Source organism: Grus americana, chromosome 6, assembly GCF_028858705.1.
Source record: "Grus americana isolate bGruAme1 chromosome 6, bGruAme1.mat, whole genome shotgun sequence".
In the NCBI taxonomy this organism is placed as follows: Eukaryota; Metazoa; Chordata; class Aves; order Gruiformes; family Gruidae; genus Grus; species Grus americana.
The window spans coordinates 11,539,722-11,559,503 of NC_072857.1; the positions used below are offsets into that span (position 1 = coordinate 11,539,722).

The window sequence follows — 19,782 nt, forward strand, 5'->3', positions numbered from 1 at the left end:
CTCCCCTTTTGAACTTCAGCATAACTCCAGTCTCCTCTTTTGTGAAAGGCTCAGTAAAAACTCCAGTACCAATGCCAAAAAACTCTTCTCACTAGATAGAGTTTTCCTAGACTACAAGTGCATCACCAAAGAGACCCAGCTTTCTCTGTGTGCTTTGCATCAGCACAGGAACCGTCTAGAACTGCATCACCATTTGTCTTTGCCTTCTTGATAGCAATGAAAATTCAAACCCATTTCCATCACACACAAACTAGATATTTAAAGGTTACTCCATCCTTTCTAATCAAAACCAATCATACAATGAATAAGGAGAAGTAGAAATATCTGTTGAAGAGTGGGAAATAATTCCTGGAAGTATTCCAGCTATTGTCACAAAACCTCAAGAAACAGAATATACATTTTTGTTTCTCATTAGAGGAATCAACAGTTCCACTGTAATTAAGCACACAACAACTAGTGGCTCTGAGATTCTTTGCAGCTCCTTTAAGCAGAATCATGAGTAATTCCTACAGTCACAAACACAGTAGAATGACTTCTTAGAATAATGGGGTTTTGAAAACAGAATTTCACACTGCCATAGAAGGAAGACTTATAGATCCAATGAAAGGAAAACAGTAGCAGAAGTATTTATTAAACAAGACATTATTCAGTTTCACAGTGTGACATTAAGACCCATACTTGCTCCTTGGAAACAGCAGAACTGAGTAAGCCTGTGAGAGTGGGGGAGCAAGTCAGGTCCACAGGTGAAGTTTACTGAGAACAGTAAAATGCTGTTTCCACAGCCACAAGGGATTTGAGGGTGAGGAGGAGAAATAAAAGCAACAAAAGCCAACCAAATACCCTGGGAGTGTTTCAAGCAAGATTTTTTCACCAGAGAAAAGCTATTAAGGCTAAAAACTGGGCATAAAGTTTTGGTTTCATACATTCAAAGATTAAAAAAACAACTATGGCATGTACAACTTGATCTCTGTGTGTGAGATTAAAAATAATTTAGTTAGTAACAGATCGTTCTCCAAAGGAGCAGTTTCCTACTGACTGAAATGTCTATGTATTTAACGATGACTGCAGCTCCATCAGCTTTGCTTACTGACTTGGAAGTGGCCTGCTTTCAGTCTTCTGCACAAATACCAAGTCTGCTCAGGTAGCTCTCCCAAGCTGCCTTCCTGTACTTCTCTGCTTCTTGAAGACGGTCTGAAGCTGACAAGATGCCACGTCCCACAATAATGATATCTGAACCTTTTCCACTAATAACTTCCTTGGGGCTTAGATACTTCTGTCCAAGGTTATCACCTGAAATAGAGACAGCTTTTTTTTTTTAGTGTGTACAAAACTGTATCTAATAAAAAACTTCGAAGAGGTACTGGAGCAGAGAACAGATATGCTGTTCCAGCTCTCACCCTAACAATCCACAAACATATCAAAACTGTGTCTCCAACTAATGAACCCCCTATTACATCATTCAAATTTGACAGAGCACGCCCTCCTTTTTCATGATTTACCAGTCACAACAGATGGAACACTTACACAAAGAAGCACTGATCAGAATTACTGAAATAAGCCTTAGCCTTCTTAGAACAGGCAAAACCCCCCAACATTCATGTAAAAGCTTGTGATTTTACTTCAGGTTTTATAAGAATTAAGTACTGTAGAGAAGCACATCTCCTTTACCTGGTTCAGCGATAACCTGTTTAGTCAGTATAAGACTTCCAATCTATTGATACTGTGTCTATATCAGTATCAGCATTACAGTTAGACTTCTGTATTTGTTAAAAATCTTTTTTTCTACTCCTACTGAGTAGCTATAGATTTACCCCAACACCTACCTGAAGGCATTTCACACGTTTTAAGGACTGTGCTTTATGGTATGCACAGACCTCAGCACACGAGCAAAGCTGCATAGCCTGTTGGTTGCCCTTCAGAGCTCCCAGAAAAGGGATCAGCGTACCCAGAAATACAGAAGGCAGCTCATAATGGCAAACACAGACTCCTCCCACCAGGGAACTGGCAACCAAACCCTCTTCAGAAGTCACTTTTTCACTGAAGGCTAGATCACTTACTGTATTTACAAACAAGACTGTAAGTATTTCAGAAGTTACCTTCAGCTTGCAGCTGCACCCCTGGAGTTAAGTGAAGAAATTCCAGTTTATTACTAACTCTAGATCCAGATATGAATCCAAAAACAAAATCTGAGTTGTCTTCAGCCATCTGTACCTGAAGAAGATCAGTAAACAGTTACAAGTGATATACCTAAAGTTAAGTCTGACTAGCAATCTGTTTTTCACTCACCCTTTGACACATTAAGCTGTGCAAGGCAGGGTTACTGAAACCCTGTTCTTGCTTTACCAATATAAAGTCACCCAGAGCTGACTCGCCCCTCACTGATCCAGGAACATGAATGTTATGTTTCTTTCTATGTTATAAATAATGCAATGAATGTACTTAAACTAATTAGAAATTTATTGCTTAAAAAAAAAGGGGGGGGGGGTAATAGCAAACTTGGCATGTTTACTAGAATTCACAGTGTGAACTCTGACCACTTTACACCACTGCCTACAGCTGCAACCTTTAAACACCACGCTGTCAGATTCCTGAGTCTCCACAGGAAAAACACAACTGTAATAGAGCTGGAGAGATTTCTGGAAGTGCAAATATTAGAAGCGCACAAAACCTCCCTGTCACAACACTTTACAAGCTTTAACCCGAAACAAGACTGCCAACTTACCGCGGCTTTTGTGTATTCACCCGTTGCAAGCGACCCTTGGGAACTCATCTCAGCAATCAGAAGACAGCCACGCTGGAGAGGAAGACCTACTTCCTTCAGACCTTTCACAGCTCCAGGTCCTGGAACCACATGGGCATTAACCATGTCTGACCAGGATGCGATTTTGAACACACCACCTGGGAACACGGATAGGAAGACATAGGCAAAGTGTTACCAGAAATGTATTAAACAGGAAACATGAGTTAAACAAAACAAGCTGCACGCTAAATCATTCACATGTTAAAAGGCAGTTTTACTACTGAAACTTGACAGTTACAAGTTCAGTCTCATCAGACAATGCTGATAGCTGTCTAACCACAAAGCATGGTCTCAGTCTCATTTTTCACAAACACTTCTTAGTATCTCACCTTTAATATTCATTGAGGCATTTATGGTAACCTAAAAATCTACTGTCACAGGTGCTACTTTTCAATACAGCATATAGATCATATGGGATGTATGGATCAGGAAAAAACCCAGTTCTACAGTTGCAGATGCAGTATCAAATGAAAGCTGTAATGAGCACACAAGCGTGTAACAGCAGGCTGCCTTAAGAAGCCACGCTGCGTTCTCTCACAGCAAACAGCTACTCAGAAGTACTTACTGAGCACAACCACAGATTCATGAAAAGATCAAGGTTGGAAGGGACCTCTGGAGGTCATGCCCTCTCAGCAGGGTTAACTTCAAAGCTAGATTAGGTTGCTCAGGGCCTCGTCCCCTTGAGTCTTCTCCAAGGCAGGAGATTCCACAATCTCTCCTGGCAACCTGCGCCCGCGCTGCAGTTACACACACCAGCAGCAACGTTACAGTACATTGAGGTTGACGATAATCACCTTCATACTGATGTTTCACGGTGTTCCCAATGTCTGCAAATTTCCTGTCTTCAAAAATCAAGAATTCATGTCGATCTGCAAGCACTCTCAACTCCTTTACTACCTCTTGGCTAAAATCATCCAGGATGTCTATATGAGTCTTCAGGACACAAATGCTGGGGCCCAGGATGGCAGCTAACTGCAGCAGCTCTTTGGAGCTGGTGACATCAGCAGAAAGGCACAAGTTTGTTTGCTTCTTTTCCATGAGCCTGAGAAGCCTGGCTGCAATAGGATGTACCCCCGGCAGCTTGGCACGAGCGCCGAAGCTCAGCTCTTTACACGGTCTCTTCATGGGAGCAGGGCCATTCTGAGCCACTGGCTCAAACACGTTTCCTTGAATGAATTTCTTCACCTTCTCAACCATCTCAGCGGCCACTTCTCCCTGTTGCTGGAGAATCTCCAACACCCCAGACAACGTGCACACAGAGTGCAGGCAAATTCCACGTTCCTCTAACCTGGCCTTCCCACCCTGCTCCCTGTCCAACAGCACTATAGCATCCGTGACTTTTAATCCTTCTTTCTGAAGAACTTCCGCAGTTTCCAGTACACTAGATCCACTTGTTACTACATCTTCAATGATCAAGCATGTTTCTCCTGGATTAATGGTGCCTTCCACTAGCCGCTTAGTACCTTAAAAATAAAAGGAAAAAACTTTCCACTAAGTGAAAAAAGTTTAAAAGACCCCAAAAAAATTTAAGTATCTAAACTTTAACTTGCTATGCTAATATTAAGATCATATTTGTTCCACATACAAGCATACGCTGCAGCATATACTGAAGTCAAATGGAACTGGACTTCAAGAGAACAGGAATTTCACATTCACTGTCAGTATGGAGAGGTAATTTGTTTAGTTATTACCTGACACCAGTTACCATACTTCTTACCACAGCTCAGTCACTGACTTGTAATTCAACTCATAAAGACTGTTACTTCTCCAAGTGAATAAAATACCTCATGTTTCCAGAAGTTATGTTCCATTAACAAAACTGACATATTGTTAACTGCACAAATGGTGAGATGAGTACACAAGTTTGTTATTGCCAGAAATTGAACGCTCGGAATCACAAAACTATTTTCTCCACTTATTTAAAACATCTTTAAAGCAGGCAAGTTATTGGTACTCCTCAGCATACTTCTTATTATCCACAGGCATTATTCAGTGCTTAAGATGCCTGTTAGAACAGTTAGAAGGAGCAAAGCCCCCAGAAGCCTTTGCCCTAACCAACAACAGGCACACGTCCATGAAAGCCCTCCTGGGGGCACCAACAAAGGATGCCTAGCTTTCCCAGGAAGTAGCGAGCAGCAGGGGAACATTATGCAGCCAGCACGGTGCTCAGACCACGACAGCCTAGAGAAGGAGCGCACGTACAGCTTTGCAATCCACGTGACACTGGAAACCTTGTGCCAGGCAGTTAATTGCTGTCACAATTAACTTGTCCTTCACAGGAAGGAACAGCAAACATTTTCATGCCTGGCACGCTGACTGACACAGGAGTAACGTTTAGTTGTGACATGCATCCTTTCTAATTGAATACCGTTGGAAGAGGATAGCTTTTATCATATCCTGAAACCCAGCCGCTACGGTAGGTTAATGCTTCAGCCTTCTCTCCCCCTCGCCTCCACCAAAATCCAACAATAGGTTCAATGGGTAGAGAACTGACTGCTGTTCACCTGGTCCACCTTGCCCACTGATGACAGGATATGAAAAAAAAAGAGGTTTGAGAGGTAAATGAAGATGAGACTAGAAAGGTTCCTCTTAGAGTTGATATGCAAAAAGTCCTGTTTGGGGGTGAAACATGGCACTAGCATCAGCATATTAGAGAAACCGAGTTATAAATCTCAGTTTCTAGAAGAGGCCAATAACCCTGAACCATGGTAATGGTGCCAAGGAAAAAAAGACACTGCTGAAGCCAAAAAAGAAACCAAACTCCCCCCTCAAGGGTCTCCAAACTTACTGCAGCGGGATTCAAGCTGCACTTTAAACCTACTGCAGCAGGAGACAAGCTGCACTTTAATCAGCAAACAGCTGGGAGAGCCTGACCAGATTGGGATGCTCCGGGAAGCATGCTTAGGGGGAAAAGGGGCTGCTTTTTGAATCGGAGTGGTAGCCTGAAACTGGAATGGAGATGCTGCACATTACAAACAAACCACAAATACATGAAGTCATTTCACAAACAAGACAACAGGTAGACACAAGTCCTTGACTTGAAGGTTTTACCATAGTCTTTTGCTTCCTTCCTCCGTATAAGCATTGGAACCTGATTTTCAGAGCAGACGATCGTGGCCAAGGGCAGTGCTGTGTAAGGAACGCCGCACACGCAGTCATACTTGAGACCAGCCTCTTTGGCCCTCTGAAACAGAAGATCTGCAACCTGCAAAGGCAAACCCGATGGTTTTTAAGCCAGACCGGAGGGACCGTGACTGGACACATGGGTTACCAAGGGACACGCTGCCAACGCCTGAAGAGCTCTCTGCTTTACACCGCCTGACAGCCGCTGTCCCGACAGGGCCGACAGCGCCGACAGCCCGACGTCCGACCCCAGCCGCAGGACGGGCTGTCTGGGGCGGCCCCGGCAGCGTTCCCGCGCCTCTTGCCCTCCTTTAGCTCAAACGGACCCTTCCCCGCGCGGGAGGCGGACAGGTCACCCGAGGCCTCCGGCGCGCCGGCACAGACAACCCCCCCCCCGCCCCCCCGAGGCACGGACAAACGGTGCCTGGCACTCGGGGCACAGCCCGACCCGGCCCCCCGGCCCCGCACCTGCCGGAGGAGGAGCGGGCGTGAGACGAGGCCGCGCAGGTCGATGTAGACGGGCGAGGCCAGGCCGCTCTTCAGCACGAAGTCGCCGAAGCGCAGAGCGCCCGCCTCGCGCAGCACCGCCGCCCCGCGCCCGACCGCCGCATCCATCCTCCCCGCGTGCCGCGCGCCGCCCCGGCGCGAGGAGATGACGGAGCAGCGCGGGGAGGGGGCCGTGCGCGCTGTGCGCATGCGCGGGGGGAGGTCGGGGGGTGAGCGCGGAGGTGAGGGCGGTGTGAGGGGACACCCGGTCCCACTGCCCCACGGGGCCCCTTCCCGCGCTGTGGGGCCCAGCCCCGCACGGCGGAGGGCCCAGCTCCCCAGGGCGTGAGGCCCAGCCCGCGCCGCCCGGGCCCGGCTTCTCACGATCCCCGCCCCACAGCAGGGGACCCCTCCGCGGGTGGTGTGGGGCCCAGCGCACCGGCGGGAGCGTTCAGCGTTTGTCCCCGTCCCCCCCTAGGCGGCATCTCTTTCCACAGGGAAGCAGAAACCGGTGCTGCAGGCAGGGATGGGTTCGGCTGTCAGGGTGGCTCCCAAAAGGCGGCTTGGTTTCCGTGTTGATGTGTGCAAGGCTAAGAGTTGGCTGGAGTGATCGTCCCTTGCTCTCCTTCCTGAAAAGGTGAGCTGAACACAGCGATCAGCGAGCTCTGAGTCTTTAAGGCCTCAGAAGGATGGAGTACGTGTGAAATAAAACCGACCCGGTCTTCTCTGAACAATTGTATTTAATCAAAAAAGCCCAGAAACTGCGTCATTAGTATACTCTATTTATAGGAATGCAAGGACAGTAGATGTACAGTTTGAAGCTACATCTGTAGATGATCTTATATACTGCAGTATAGTAATAACAACATGGGACAGCAAGTAATCACCTCACAACAGTACACATGAGTGATTAGACTTACAAAGGAAATATTTACAAACCTTTACAAAACGACATCGTGTGCATACAAAATGAAATCTGCAATAAAACTGAAGATACATTTAAGGCAGACCAGCAATACACTGAAATAATTAAGGCTGTGGAATTACTTTGCACCTTGAAAATGCTGAGCTGTTAGCAATACTGTTTCTTTTTTCCTCCTTCAGTTGATTGTTGCAAAGATCGAAAAGCATCAATACATTCCAACTGTTTGCTCTCATCTCAGTGAGTAAGTCTGAGATTTAAGGGGGGGTTTTTTTGCACTTTCTATTGCGTTTGCCTTCCAAAAGTTATCAGCAAATTGTCTTCAGTGGCAGAGCAACGCTGAACAGTTTGGTAGAAAGAGAAGTAAAAGCACCAGCATCAGAAGTTGGACATGAAGGTGAAATATGGCTTGAGTAGAGAAGATGTTGGTTTTTCACTAGCTCCATAATGAAGACTACAGTTACAGCGAATATTCAGCATCCTGACGCTATGGTAACACTCACCACTATACAGTTCCCAGAACGAGAATTCATCACTTGATGGCAGTGTGCAGTCAGCCTAGTAAAATGGGATTTTAATTTGTTTCCTTGGGAAAGCACCATTTTCTGATGGGACTTGAAAGAATGAGCTGGAAAATAAATCCAAGCCCTGTGTTAGAGGAGAATCTACCTCTGCAGTGAAAGGAACAGAAACCAAACCAGGTGGTTAGCCCCTGTGCATGTCAATTATCTGTAAGACCTTTGTATATACAGACTAGCCTTTACATCTGTCTCTGAAGTTTATATTATCCCAGGTCACTTGATGCAGTCCCCTCATTGCAAGAATATTAAAATATTCTTATATATAGTCAGGTCATAGTGTGTGGTTGCACATTTAGCCTTGATTCACAGTATTCCTAACAAAGGCCTAGTAGCATCCTCAGGAATGCTAATGAACTCCACTGAAGCAACAGAACTTGTACAGGCCAGTTGAGGGCACAGACTTTGTCTCAGCGTTACTTAGTTCAAAAGTAAAATGCTTTTAAAGATAAATGTTACCGAAAAAAATAGTCATTTAAAATAAAAGGGCAGTAAGACTAAACAAGACTTGTTGGTAGAAGTAGGAAGAGAGAAATTTTACAAGTTTTAAAGCCTGGATTGCTATAAATATTAAAAGTCTAAAACCCTGGACTGGCTGTGTGTCACCCCTGTAGTAACATCCGTGGGGGGCTTGGCAGCTTGCTGGGGACATGGGGATCACCCACAGGGCAGCGAGTGCTGTGGGCAGTGGATGGGAGCTGGCAGTGCTACAGGGGCAATCAGATTTCCTGTCCATGGCTGAGTGAAATGGCCTGGCCTGGCTGCTCCAACTGGAGCGGGGAGACAAAAGGCGAGTTAGTTTCTCGTTGCCATGCACATTCATTATATGTGGCCATCTTAAATAACAAGTACCGCATGTCACTGTGCCCTCCCGGCTCTGTTTTGCCCTTGTTGCTGCCTTCCTGCAGGTCTGTCAGCCAGCATAGTGCCAGGGCGATGCTGTGAGCAAGTGTGCTTTGATGTCAGTGCAGGGTGAGAGCACCATGAGGACATCTGGAGGCAGCGGCTGTGTGTGTAGGGCCAGTCTGCACCAAGCTTGTGCTGCTCTGTTGCTAGCATTACTGTCGGTCATTCTAGCTGGTCTGAAGCTGTCACAGAAGCCGGACAGTGCAGCTGCCATCATGCCATCTTGGGAACACCCTGAGTGGTAAAGCTGCGGGTGGAAATCTTCCCCTTGGAGTCAGCTGCTCTCCGGGGAGCTCTGTAAAGGCCTAATGGAGCTTTATGAGAAACTGCGTTTCCCCATGTTTTGTCCATATTTCATGGACAAAAAATCCAGTAGTGGAGAATGCTGCAAAGGGGGTTGGCTGTGGTGCTTCTTACTCTGTGGGCTCGTTCCAGGCCTATTTACTGAGCTTCTGTAATCTCTTTACAACAGAGTTACAACACAGTTACAGGACCTGTTGGATCTGCACAGAGGCCACATGTTGGCTGAAAAAGCCCTCGAGAGAGCAAGGTCAGAATACTTCCTCTGTATTTATCATACGGCAGCATTTCGTGTCAACTTGGTATTATTCAGGCAAAAGAAATCTGTGAGATAAAAATGCAAGAATGGTTCATAATCACAAACATATCTGGAAGTAGTAACAGGCTTCATTTTTCCTGAACGGGCTGTAAGAAGAGCAATGCCTGAGAAGAGTAGTTCTCTAACACAAATACAGAGAAGGCAGAACCATAACAGAAAGCAACCCCATAACATTCAAAAATCTTCAGAGTTCAGCACCTCCAGCTCTCCCTTGAAGAGGAATCTCTTTTCTGAATCTAAGCACCAATACCAAAACATGTATCCTCTTTCAGCCTTTTGGGGGTTTTGTCTGTTATTTGATAGCAATCGGAGGCTTAAATATTCCCTTAAACAATCCAGCTTTTTTCCCCCATGCATCCAAAGTGTCTGCTGTCGCAGTTTGAGATGTGAATGCAGGAGGTAGGAAAATAAAATGATAAATAACTCCAGATTTCATGTGATACATGAGAATTTGTTTGTATTAATGCCAAGCAGAAAGGCTGTGGCTTAAACTGTACCCACAGGCCTAATAAAAGCTGTGGGTTTTATAAACCACACTTCCATAAACATTTTTTTTAAGGGCAGCACAATCACAGCACAAAAAGCCAGCTTTGACAAATAGGAAGAAGTACAAACAGTCCTGTAGCGAGAAAGTACCTGAGGCTGGTGCTAATTAAAGATACCCCTTGATGACTGCTGTCTGAAGAAGTTTCGGTTGCTTAGAAATCACATACTTCGCACTCTTGCTCAGGATGAAAGTCTGGTCTTTGTCTAAGAGGTGCTGCTGGACTGCTTAGAAAATTAGCTGCTGCACTGCAGAGCGAAGCTGAGATAGGTTCTAGCTGACCCAGAAGGTTTAGCCTTCTGTGAGCACCATCTCTTTCAAGCCTTTCCCCATCTTCCCCCTGTATTAGATCTCTCTTCATCGGCCACACAGCCTCGTATGCTGCTTCTGACTCTGCTCAGGCACCTGAGCTCACCCTTCTGACCGTGGCTCCCCAACATCAAGGTCTGTTCTTGTATTGCATGCACGCCATGCTGAACGTTGGGGGTTTTTGCTGTGCCTCCTTTCTTCTCCACTAGCAAAATACTGACCACTGCAGCGTACTGACAGAGCAAGCTCAAAGAGAAGGGCCAGGTCTCTTACCTGCCGTGAAACTGAGCTTGGAGGTGGATCAAAAAAAGGGCTAGCAGAGCCCTGAGAATTTAACAGTACTTGCAGAGTATCTCCACCACCTGCTGGCAGAGACAGCTTTTGCTCCTGCAAATACATTGCAGGCTCACAGTGCAGTTACTTGGATGGTGAATGAAATTTGACTCTTGCCCTTACAAGAGAATCTATACTGAGCACACATGGTCAGATCAAGCCCTTTTCCCTAGGAAAACCTTTGGTAAGAACTGACATTTCCCACTGCAGGCACAGCAATGGCACTTGGCACCGAGACAAAGTCCTCGCATGCCAGGGGAAAAAAAAAATAAATATCTTTGATCGTCACCCTACAAGGCTGTAGAGTTTTATGGTGCGGCAGCAGGATGGGGAAGCCCCAGCCAGGGATGTGTTTTTCTGCCAGTCCCGCTGCTAGAGAGGAAGGTTTGGCCAGCCTACAAAATGCTGATTTGTCACTGCAGACTCCCTGCATTGGTTAAACTTAAGGCTGGCTACGTCACTGTAACATCAATATGATGATGTTGCAACTTGGCTTGCAAGAGAGAAATGTTTTAATTGTGAATACTTTTTATTTTATTACAAATTAGGCTTTGGACATAAAAATATCCTCACAAATGCTTTGGTGATGAGGTGCTAACAGCAGCTGAGAGATATTTACAAGTTTGGAAATGAAACAAATGACTTTAAACACTGAAAACAATTTTCAAGCTGTAAGCACAAGGATGAACTCACCACTCCTACTGCACTCTGAAAGGCTTAGATGGACTTTGGGCCAAGCAATTCTGAAGCTAGAAATGGAACAGGATCCTTTTAATATATATATATTTATATATATGATACAATATATGTATACTGAAAACCTGTGATAGAAAAAATTGTCTTCGTTATCATCATCTAGTTTACAGATACTGCAAAAATTGGACACAGCCTTTTCTCAATGCACAGGTTTTGCAAAAGATTTCTGTACAGTGTTTATAAAATGCTTTTAAAAAAACCCATCGTAGTCCCATTGTGCTTAGTCAAAACCAGCTGTATGCTCCAATGAATTCGTTGCCTTAATCATAGCTCCGAAAGGTACTGCATGTTGACTTGACACAGCAGAAAGCCCAAGGATTAACGGGGGATTTTGGTCTGAGCACTACACGCAACGAGAGTGTATCTAAGCTATGCCACCACGGAAGACGATCTGGCAGTGACTACGGCCTGATCTTGCATGTCCTACACAGGCAAAGTCCCCACTGAAATCATGGCAGACCTGGGCATATGGGGTGTGCAGAATCCGTCTGTTAACCTGGAGCAGGCTTGCAATGATTTCAGCAAAAACTGACTTTGGCCCAGTTCTGCAGTACATGCTAAGGTCAGCCTAGTCTCATTCCCCACCACTATCCTACTCCTAATCTCTCACACATTTTGAAATTAGTTCAGCAAGATCAAGAGGATTTCTTATAAGGCTGCCTCACAAAGATTAAGGCAACTGCAATTTTGACTCTCATTTCCAGTTGGTGTTTACTTCCTGCAGTCCTTTTTTGGTGGTGGATGTGACAATAGTATGTGTCCCAAGGGGAGGGAGCGGGTACCCGCTGCCATTACCCCCCTTTGCTTTCATCCCAAGGAACTGCGCAGGTGCTGCCACCTCCAGAATGATTCGTACCCTGCGGTTAAGGAAGCCACGTGAAATGCAATCGCCGGATACGGGACTATGTACAGACAGATCTGCTCTGTGCCTGCTCGCTGCCTGCGCCTTGCCTCAGGACCAGCAGTGTAGGTCCCCAGGGATGGAGGCATTACGTCCCTGGGTTCAGCCTGCTCATCAGGAAACTCTTGACGCTGGGGACTGGGTGCACGTCGTACTGGTGCCTGCGGCGCTCAATGAAGGAAGCCAAGCGGGAGGTATCCAGTGGGATCTTGGAATAGCTGCCATTGTGTGGTTGCAGCCATGGATGCTGTAAACAAGTGGCTGCCGTCGGCCTTCTCCTGAAGTCTTCCTGGAGGATAACGTTGATGAAATCCCTGGCAGCATGGCTCACGTCGGAGAAGTACTCGGGCGGGAAGCTGAAATCTACTCTGCACACATTGATACAAGTCTCCTCTTTGCTCTCATCCAGGAATGGAGAGACACCACTTAACATGACGTAGGTGAGGACCCCAATGCTCCAGATATCTGTGCTCAGGGAGACAGGAAGGCCTTGGATAACTTCAGGAGCTGCGAACTCCGGGTTTCCGAGGAGGTGATGGACGTGGTAATGACCTGTGATCTGAACTGCATCTTCCAAATCAATGATCTTGACACGAGGAACTGGGATCCTTAAATCAATGAGCAGATTTTCTGGCTGTTGAAAAGATAATGACAAAAACTTAATTATACCATATTTGTGTGTAGATTTTATTCTAGATAAGCCTCTATCCAAATATTTAGCTTTGGTTTTTAGGTTTAATAGTCAAAAGTCACATTTTTTCAGCTGTGGGAGGTACAGATCAGGAGAGTGAATGACAAGGAACCAGCTCAACTACTGTTTACACTGCTGTAAATTCAGATCAGTGCTGACAACAGCAATGACAACATCCTCATTTTGCACTAGGGCAACACACTGGGATTTTGCATGTTGCCCCAAAGACAGTTTATTTTCCCAAACTAATCTCTACAGATTAAGAGCACTGACAGACTTTTTAAATTCTGAGACAAGACCTGTGTATCTGATCAGTTTGTTTAGATTCCTTTTGTTTACATGGCTACATAAATGTGCATAACTTGTAGCAGAAATACTCTTCATGAAGTAAACGTTCAACTTTTTGCTCAAACTACCACCTATGCTGGGAGGGACGGCAGTGCGTGCCATTACTGTTGCTGTCAGTTGACATGGATGGAGCTGCCAGTGTTCCCTTATAAACACCAGGCCACAATCATGCCTTCTAAGCCAGAGTGCAATTATATTTCATCCCAGCTGGTTTTCCCTCTGTTTTACCAACTCTTTCAGTATTTAAGATCTCTCTTTGTCAGTGGGAGATGCTGAGCATTGCCTATACGCTCTGCTCTGGGGACTTAGAATGGATTTTGCTTCCTTTGTTGGCTCTGAGATGATTTCTGAATTTAGTTCTTGCACCCTCTCTAGACTCACTTTTCTGTCCTATAGCCCCTCATCCTCATGCATATTTTACTGCTGCCTTATGGCTATATATATATATATAAAGCAAAGTTCACTACACTGCTGTTCAAATCTCTCTGCTTGCTCTTCTCTTGTGCAGTCTGCATGACAAAATCAACATGCTCTTGAGCAGAATCTTGGGACAAGACAGTCCACGGCTAGCTCTGCTGTGACTACCAGTGCATCTCCTGCTTCCCACTTAGCAACAGAAGGTGCTTTAATTAGCATCCTTCATTCAGGAGGACTGTAAATAGGTCACAGAAAATTGGCTTCCCACCTTGTTTCTGGGAAGTATCTTATGATCAAATAGAGAATTCAGTGCAGTTTCTTACCTCCAAGTGATACCTACTTTTTGACAGGTCCTATAAATACAGCAGAAAATACAAACAATCTTACTGAAAGAAACCAGGATGATTTAGCCTTTTGGGACTAATGCTCACATAAGGCACTGTACAAAAGGAATCTTCTTTTTTTTTTTTTTTTTAGTGGTAGTAGGCAGCAAAAGAATGAAAGCATCACTTCATCTGACATGCCTGGGGGTTGGAGAGTTGAGAAGAGACCTCCTTGGAGCTGCATTGTCCACTATACAAGAAAGTTAAATTCATCTCTCGTTCTCCATTTTTAATTGGCATTTAAGTCTGAAAAAAGTTATAGATTATCTGATATCCCTGGCAACCTGAATCAATGTTGCAGATCACAACCCTAAAAACACTTGATCATAACTTCAGTCGCTAATTCTCTGTCATCCAAGATAACTGGGCTGTTGGTGAGGACAGCAGTTCGATGCTGAATCCAGGACAGTACAGTGCCTCCTGCCACGTGCGCTAACAAAAGGAGGTACGAGCTGTGCTAATCTAACTGAGCATGACATTAGAGACTGCCTGAATTTCTTCTCCACAATGCAGCTTGTTCTTCCTCTGAACCTCTCCCTGGGTATATTTCCCACCCGGTTCCCCTCTCAGGCTCTGCAGCACAATGCAGCGTGCTGCTTTCCTTTGTCCCTGCCAGCCCTCCCCACCTCCTGCTCCCTGCACCCTCTCTTTGCTTTGGGCTCTCCAGGGCACTGCTGTGGATGGAGACACATGCTCCTTCTGACCTGCCTCAAGCTGCCTGGGCACAAGCCAGCTCTGCTCAGGAACCTTGGTAACTGAGCTAAGTTTGTACAGGTGTGAGCCCAAACCATTCCCCATGGATTCATCTTATAATTCCCCCTCAGTCAGGTGCCAGTGACATCTCACTCGTGTCTCAGACATCCTCCTTCTCCTTCATTAAATCCAGAAACCCTTTGAGAACAAATGAGTGAATCAAGGAAACAGGTGCATCATTTGTCTGAAGGAAGAAAAAGACCTTGTGCTGCAGGTCTGTAAGTCCTTTCTCTGGTCAATAGGTCTGAAAGATCGTGCTTGTCCATTTAGTGATCATCCCTTTGGGGTACAGGCTGCACCTCCTCCCTGTCTCTGCACCTGGGAACTCTGTACCAGCGCACTGAATAATACCATCATTCTCTTTTCTTCTTACCTTTATGTCTAAGTGAGCCACTCTGCAATTGTGAAGATACTGCAAGGCTTCCATTGTGTCTCTTATATAGAAAGCGACTTTTTCCTCCATAAGTTCATCATGGTTCATTAGATAATCTAAGAGACGACCATCATCCATCCTACAAACAAATCAAACCCTGCACGTGAAAGATCACACAGTATCTCTAGGAACAGTTAATATTTGAAAATAAAATTGCAATGGAAACTTTGTGACCTAAAAATGGAGGAAACTAAAATGCAAGATCTGATGAGCATTTAATGATATCTCAAGATACTGCAGGCCATGGAAATGGTAGAAAGATTAATCCTCAATTGTTATCTCCCATCCTTGAAAAATTTAGCAACAGTCTCAAAGTAAACTCATTTGCTTAAGGATGGATTCAACAGACGGAAGCAATTCCTTTGAAAACAGATCTTCTTAATTATTTGGATTCATCTATTTCTTTATAGAGCTGGTTGCATAATGCAAAAAAAAAAAAAATCACTGACATTTTCAGCCAGTAATATGTTCTGTGGGAAAACTAACCCAATAAAAGTTTTCCACCTAGTTTTATTTATCTGTATAAATAAACAAGCAAATAGCCCAAATATACTTTGTTGGATGTACTGCAACAAAAAAGCATTTTGGATCTTGGTTGCTACTTCTCCTTATAGGGGCAAGGATAGTTGTTACACAGGTTTTTTCACCAAGAAGTATTAGGACAATGTAGGCTTCAATCTAGCTGAAATACATTTACTTGAATATAAAAGGTGGACAAAAATGCCCAAATAAATCTGGTGCTAATTCAATGGGACAAACTAACTGCTCATACAATTACCCAAGCTTCACCAGAGCAAAAAGCAGTTTTATTTGTCCCTCTGAACCTTATTTACTGTAAAGAAAAGGCAGTGGAAGCTTTACAGAAAATGGCTATTGCATTTGACGTCACAATCAATAAAAACCAGATGACAAAATCTTTGCCCTGCTGAAGTCAGGGTGAGTTTTGTCCTTGGCTTTAATAGGTAATAATTCCTACCCAGATACTTGAATTCAAGCTCCACATACTTACAGTTCCAAAACTAGGATGTAAGAAGTAGGAGACTCGTAGGTATCGTGGATAGTGATGTACTGAGGATGCTGTAAGTGCTGTAACAAAGCTGCTTCATGTGCTGCCTGCTCTTTCTTTTTCATTTTTTTACTAATGAATTTTACAGCAACATCTTTCCGGGTGGCTTTGTGAACGCATTTCTTTACTATGGAGAATCGTCCCCTGAAAAAAACCAAAACACAGAATAATGAAGGGTCCTCATGAATAAATCACACTTGGTTTTCAGTGCAATAACACACTGATTTTCAAAGTGTTATTTGATTCGGCGCATTAATATTTCACAAGGAATCAGACTTAACTAGTTGTTCATAACCTTTTCCAACAAAGAGCTTCTGTCTCTTACCCTGGATGTAGAGATTCTTTGGGGATTAGCAAACACTGAGAGCAAACGGTGTCACTTTGCTTTGTGCAGCCATACTGATGTCCTCTAACAATCTCCCCTGGGTTCAATTTGCTGCTACTTTTACAGGTTCTATCTCTTTTTTTAGCTGTGGGTCTCCCTTCTTCAGTTGCTTTAATAAAGAGCCCTGTCTTTCTCAGACAACTAAAAGGAAAGGCTTGTTAAATCATCACTAACCTATGATTTTGGCTCACTGTTTCAGGCACACAGTAAGAAATTACCAAAAAAGCTGGCATGAAAGCATGTAGGAAATTCAGACTAGTGCCTAGTACCATTCCTGAAAGTAAAACTACTCAGTGAAACCATGTGCTGAACTTGGCCTCTCATTAATACATCACTCTTCTTTCTACAGAACCAGAGACTCCTGTCCTTTCAGCCCCAGAATTACTCCCCTCTGATCTCTAAGCTGCAGAACTAACTGAACCTAACTAACCTGAACTGTTTGCATGCCCCTTATCTGTTGCGTGCGCAGAGCGCTGAGGGCTGACAATGTACACAGCCCCTATTTAGGCTCCTGTTCAACTGACCGTCCCAATCAGCAAAGCACCTCAGCATGTGATTTAAGTCAGTCACATGCCTAAGTGTTTCAGCAAACTCGGTCTTTGAGGTTAAGCTTATCCAGAACCAGCAAATTGTCATGACGTCAAAAGCTCACATCAAATCAGAGATGACAAAGGAGATACCAGCGCGAACTAGCAGTGGCTGTCAGAGATCCTCAAATCACAACTGATCTTGAAAAAACAAAATGTAGTCAGTATTTTAACCAGTCTGTATTTTAATCAATACATAATGTGCAATGCTCTTTGAAAGGAGCAGCAGTTTTCAAGTTAACTACAAAGAGCAATCTAAACTTTCTTTCAAGGAAAAAACTTCAAGCCATTGTTTCGGTGTTTAATTGGAGTGATAAGCGTGGTTAATATTACCTCCCAATTTCATGCAGCTCTGCATAAGCGAGGTCAAAGTTTTCCTTCCACGAAATAGTGGCACCATCAGCAGCAGAGTCTTTGGGAGAACAAAGCACATTCAAGAAAGCAGAAAGTTAATGACAGTTTTGTGTAGACTATAAACTGCATATTTTAAAATTATGGGAGATTATATTTATTAAAACAGCAAACATTACCACTGGGAGTCCAGTTTCATACTGCTCAGGCACAGCTCCAATATGTTGCACCACTAAAAGCCAGAGCCCCGCAGGGGAAGGTATGGATAAGGTGGATTCAAATCTGTCCTTGCACTTTTGGGCTGAAAAGGGCCACACAGACAGTCCAAGGGCACGTCTGGGTGTCACTGGAGATAGAGCTATGTCATGTGAGCTCTCGTTTCATGCAGCACAGGCTATCCAAGCCGGTCACAGACCTAGTTATGGACTGGAGCTACTAAAACATGGGGAAATGTGGGTTCTGCTCACAGTACTGTCATGGGTCAGCTCTGCCCCGAATTCCTGCAGCACCATGCTGGGGGCTTGCCTCCTTCACAGCCTTCCTGTGCCAGCTGCATTGCTTGTGGGGGTACGTTTTGTAAGCTGACTTGCAGACCCCAGCCGGGCTGGTCAGCAGAAGCCGCTGGTGCTGCTGGCATTGTGGAAAGGCCGGGGGCAGGGGGCACCAGGCAGGACACGGAGCCTGTTGCCCAGACATAAAGACAAGAAATGGTTTTGAAACAGAAAGCAGGGACCTGCTGGGAACTGCAATAGCTTCTGTGACAGAGGGAGGCTGTGAGCCCTACTGGAGGAGCAGACATGAAAAGTCTTTCTAGTGGCAGGAGCTGGGCTCTGAGCATCTCCCAGGCTATTTCTTGTATTCCTACCAAGTCCAGGATCAATGTGTTTATCAGGATCCATCAAAGCACACCACGCAGACCACACAGTGGACACCCGCGCACATCAGCCGCTCCTCGCCATGCCCACTCACCGTACTCTGGGAGCCTCACAAATTCGGATGGGTCGCTGGGCAAGCTGATCCCCCAGGGGTTGCTGGCACTGACTCGAAACTGATACTGACAGCCTGGGGCCAGGTCCTCAATGACAAGGTACGTGTCCAAAGTTGAGGCTACCGACTGCTGCCAGACCTGCGAGCCTGTGTTTTATGGTGGGAGGGAAGGAAAGCTGAAGGAAACAGTCTCAATATGTGAACTGAGAGCAGAAGCTTTCTCTGCCCAACTCATGCAGTACCCTGGGAGGTTAAAATCCACAGGGTTTTTAAAAGGAAGCCTTATGGCAGGCTGATGTATTTCTGTTAAACCCAAACTGGACCATAGGAAGCTATTTTGTGTTGCAGCCACCTTCAGTCTGGCTAAATGAGGGAAGAAGGAAATGCCCCTCATTTGACCGATAGCGATGGAAAAACAGCAGCCCAGGGACAAGCCGATCTCTCCAGCAGTCTAGCCATGGCTGTGTACTACAAGTGATGTCTCGGGGCAGTGTGATAAGACAGGAATGGAGAGCTGATTTGATGACAGCTCTGCTGAATCGGTAGCAGAAATGCTGCAAAAAAAAAAATATGCACAAGGGAGTCCCAGGTGAACCTGAGATGGGGCATCAGTGCAATCAAAGTCCTTTTGCAGATTGAAGTCTTTCAGAAGACGTGTCTACAGTGAACGCTGGAGCTGCAGGAGGAGAACCAGCTTTCTAAGGCTTAGTACTGGCTTTTTGCAGATGAGCAACATTGCAGCAAAGAAATATGTGACTCTGCCATGTGTTTCTGCTTCTAACAGAAACAAACCTAACTATTGCCTAACCTGTGGCGTCCAAAGGAGCCATACTTTATTCATCTGTACAGGGTCACAGAACAGAAAAGGACCTCTGGGACACTGAGCCCTTTCACAGCCTATGATTTCTTTCAAGAATATATAAAATTTTATCTTATTTTAGTAAGTTCAGGGCTTTTTACCTCTACATTATTTACCATGACCCATATATTTTGTGTGTGCTGCGGGCAAATTCTGATTGCCAGGTCTCACAAGGTCAAGGTTGGTTTTACAGGGATTCCTTTGGAAGGGGAGGAATACTGAAAACTGAAAACACTGCTTTTTTT

General features: G+C 44.9%; 2 protein-coding genes across 6 annotated transcripts in view; both read right to left on the minus strand.

Annotated features, from left to right (window-relative positions):
* Window positions 1-601: 601 nt before the first annotated feature.
* UMPS (uridine monophosphate synthetase) lies at window positions 602-6,603 on the minus strand. The gene is made up of 6 exons (XM_054830979.1): window positions 6,392-6,603; window positions 5,852-6,005; window positions 3,595-4,263; window positions 2,723-2,898; window positions 2,097-2,211; window positions 602-1,290 (listed from the first exon to the last, which is right to left on the minus strand). Exons 1-6 carry the CDS (start codon window positions 6,536-6,538, stop codon window positions 1,109-1,111), a joined length of 1,443 nt encoding a protein of 480 aa, XP_054686954.1. The 5' UTR covers window positions 6,539-6,603; the 3' UTR covers window positions 602-1,108.
* Window positions 6,604-6,685: 82 nt separating this feature from the next.
* The window catches only part of KALRN (kalirin RhoGEF kinase), a 518,343-nt gene continuing 505,246 nt past the window's right edge, over window positions 6,686-19,782 (minus strand). For 2 of the 5 annotated variants that reach the window (XM_054830972.1, XM_054830978.1), the window contains 5 exons: window positions 18,661-18,825; window positions 17,674-17,752; window positions 16,312-16,512; window positions 15,243-15,381; window positions 6,686-12,911 (listed from right to left, as the gene is read on the minus strand). In XM_054830972.1, the coding sequence (XP_054686947.1) occupies window positions 12,366-12,911; window positions 15,243-15,381; window positions 16,312-16,512; window positions 17,674-17,752; window positions 18,661-18,825 (1,130 nt within the window). In that variant the 3' untranslated portion in view covers window positions 6,686-12,365. The remainder of the gene's footprint in view (window positions 12,912-15,242; window positions 15,382-16,311; window positions 16,513-17,673; window positions 17,753-18,660; window positions 18,826-19,782) is intronic. The other 3 variants (XM_054830973.1, XM_054830971.1, XM_054830974.1) reach the window with 2 other exon arrangements.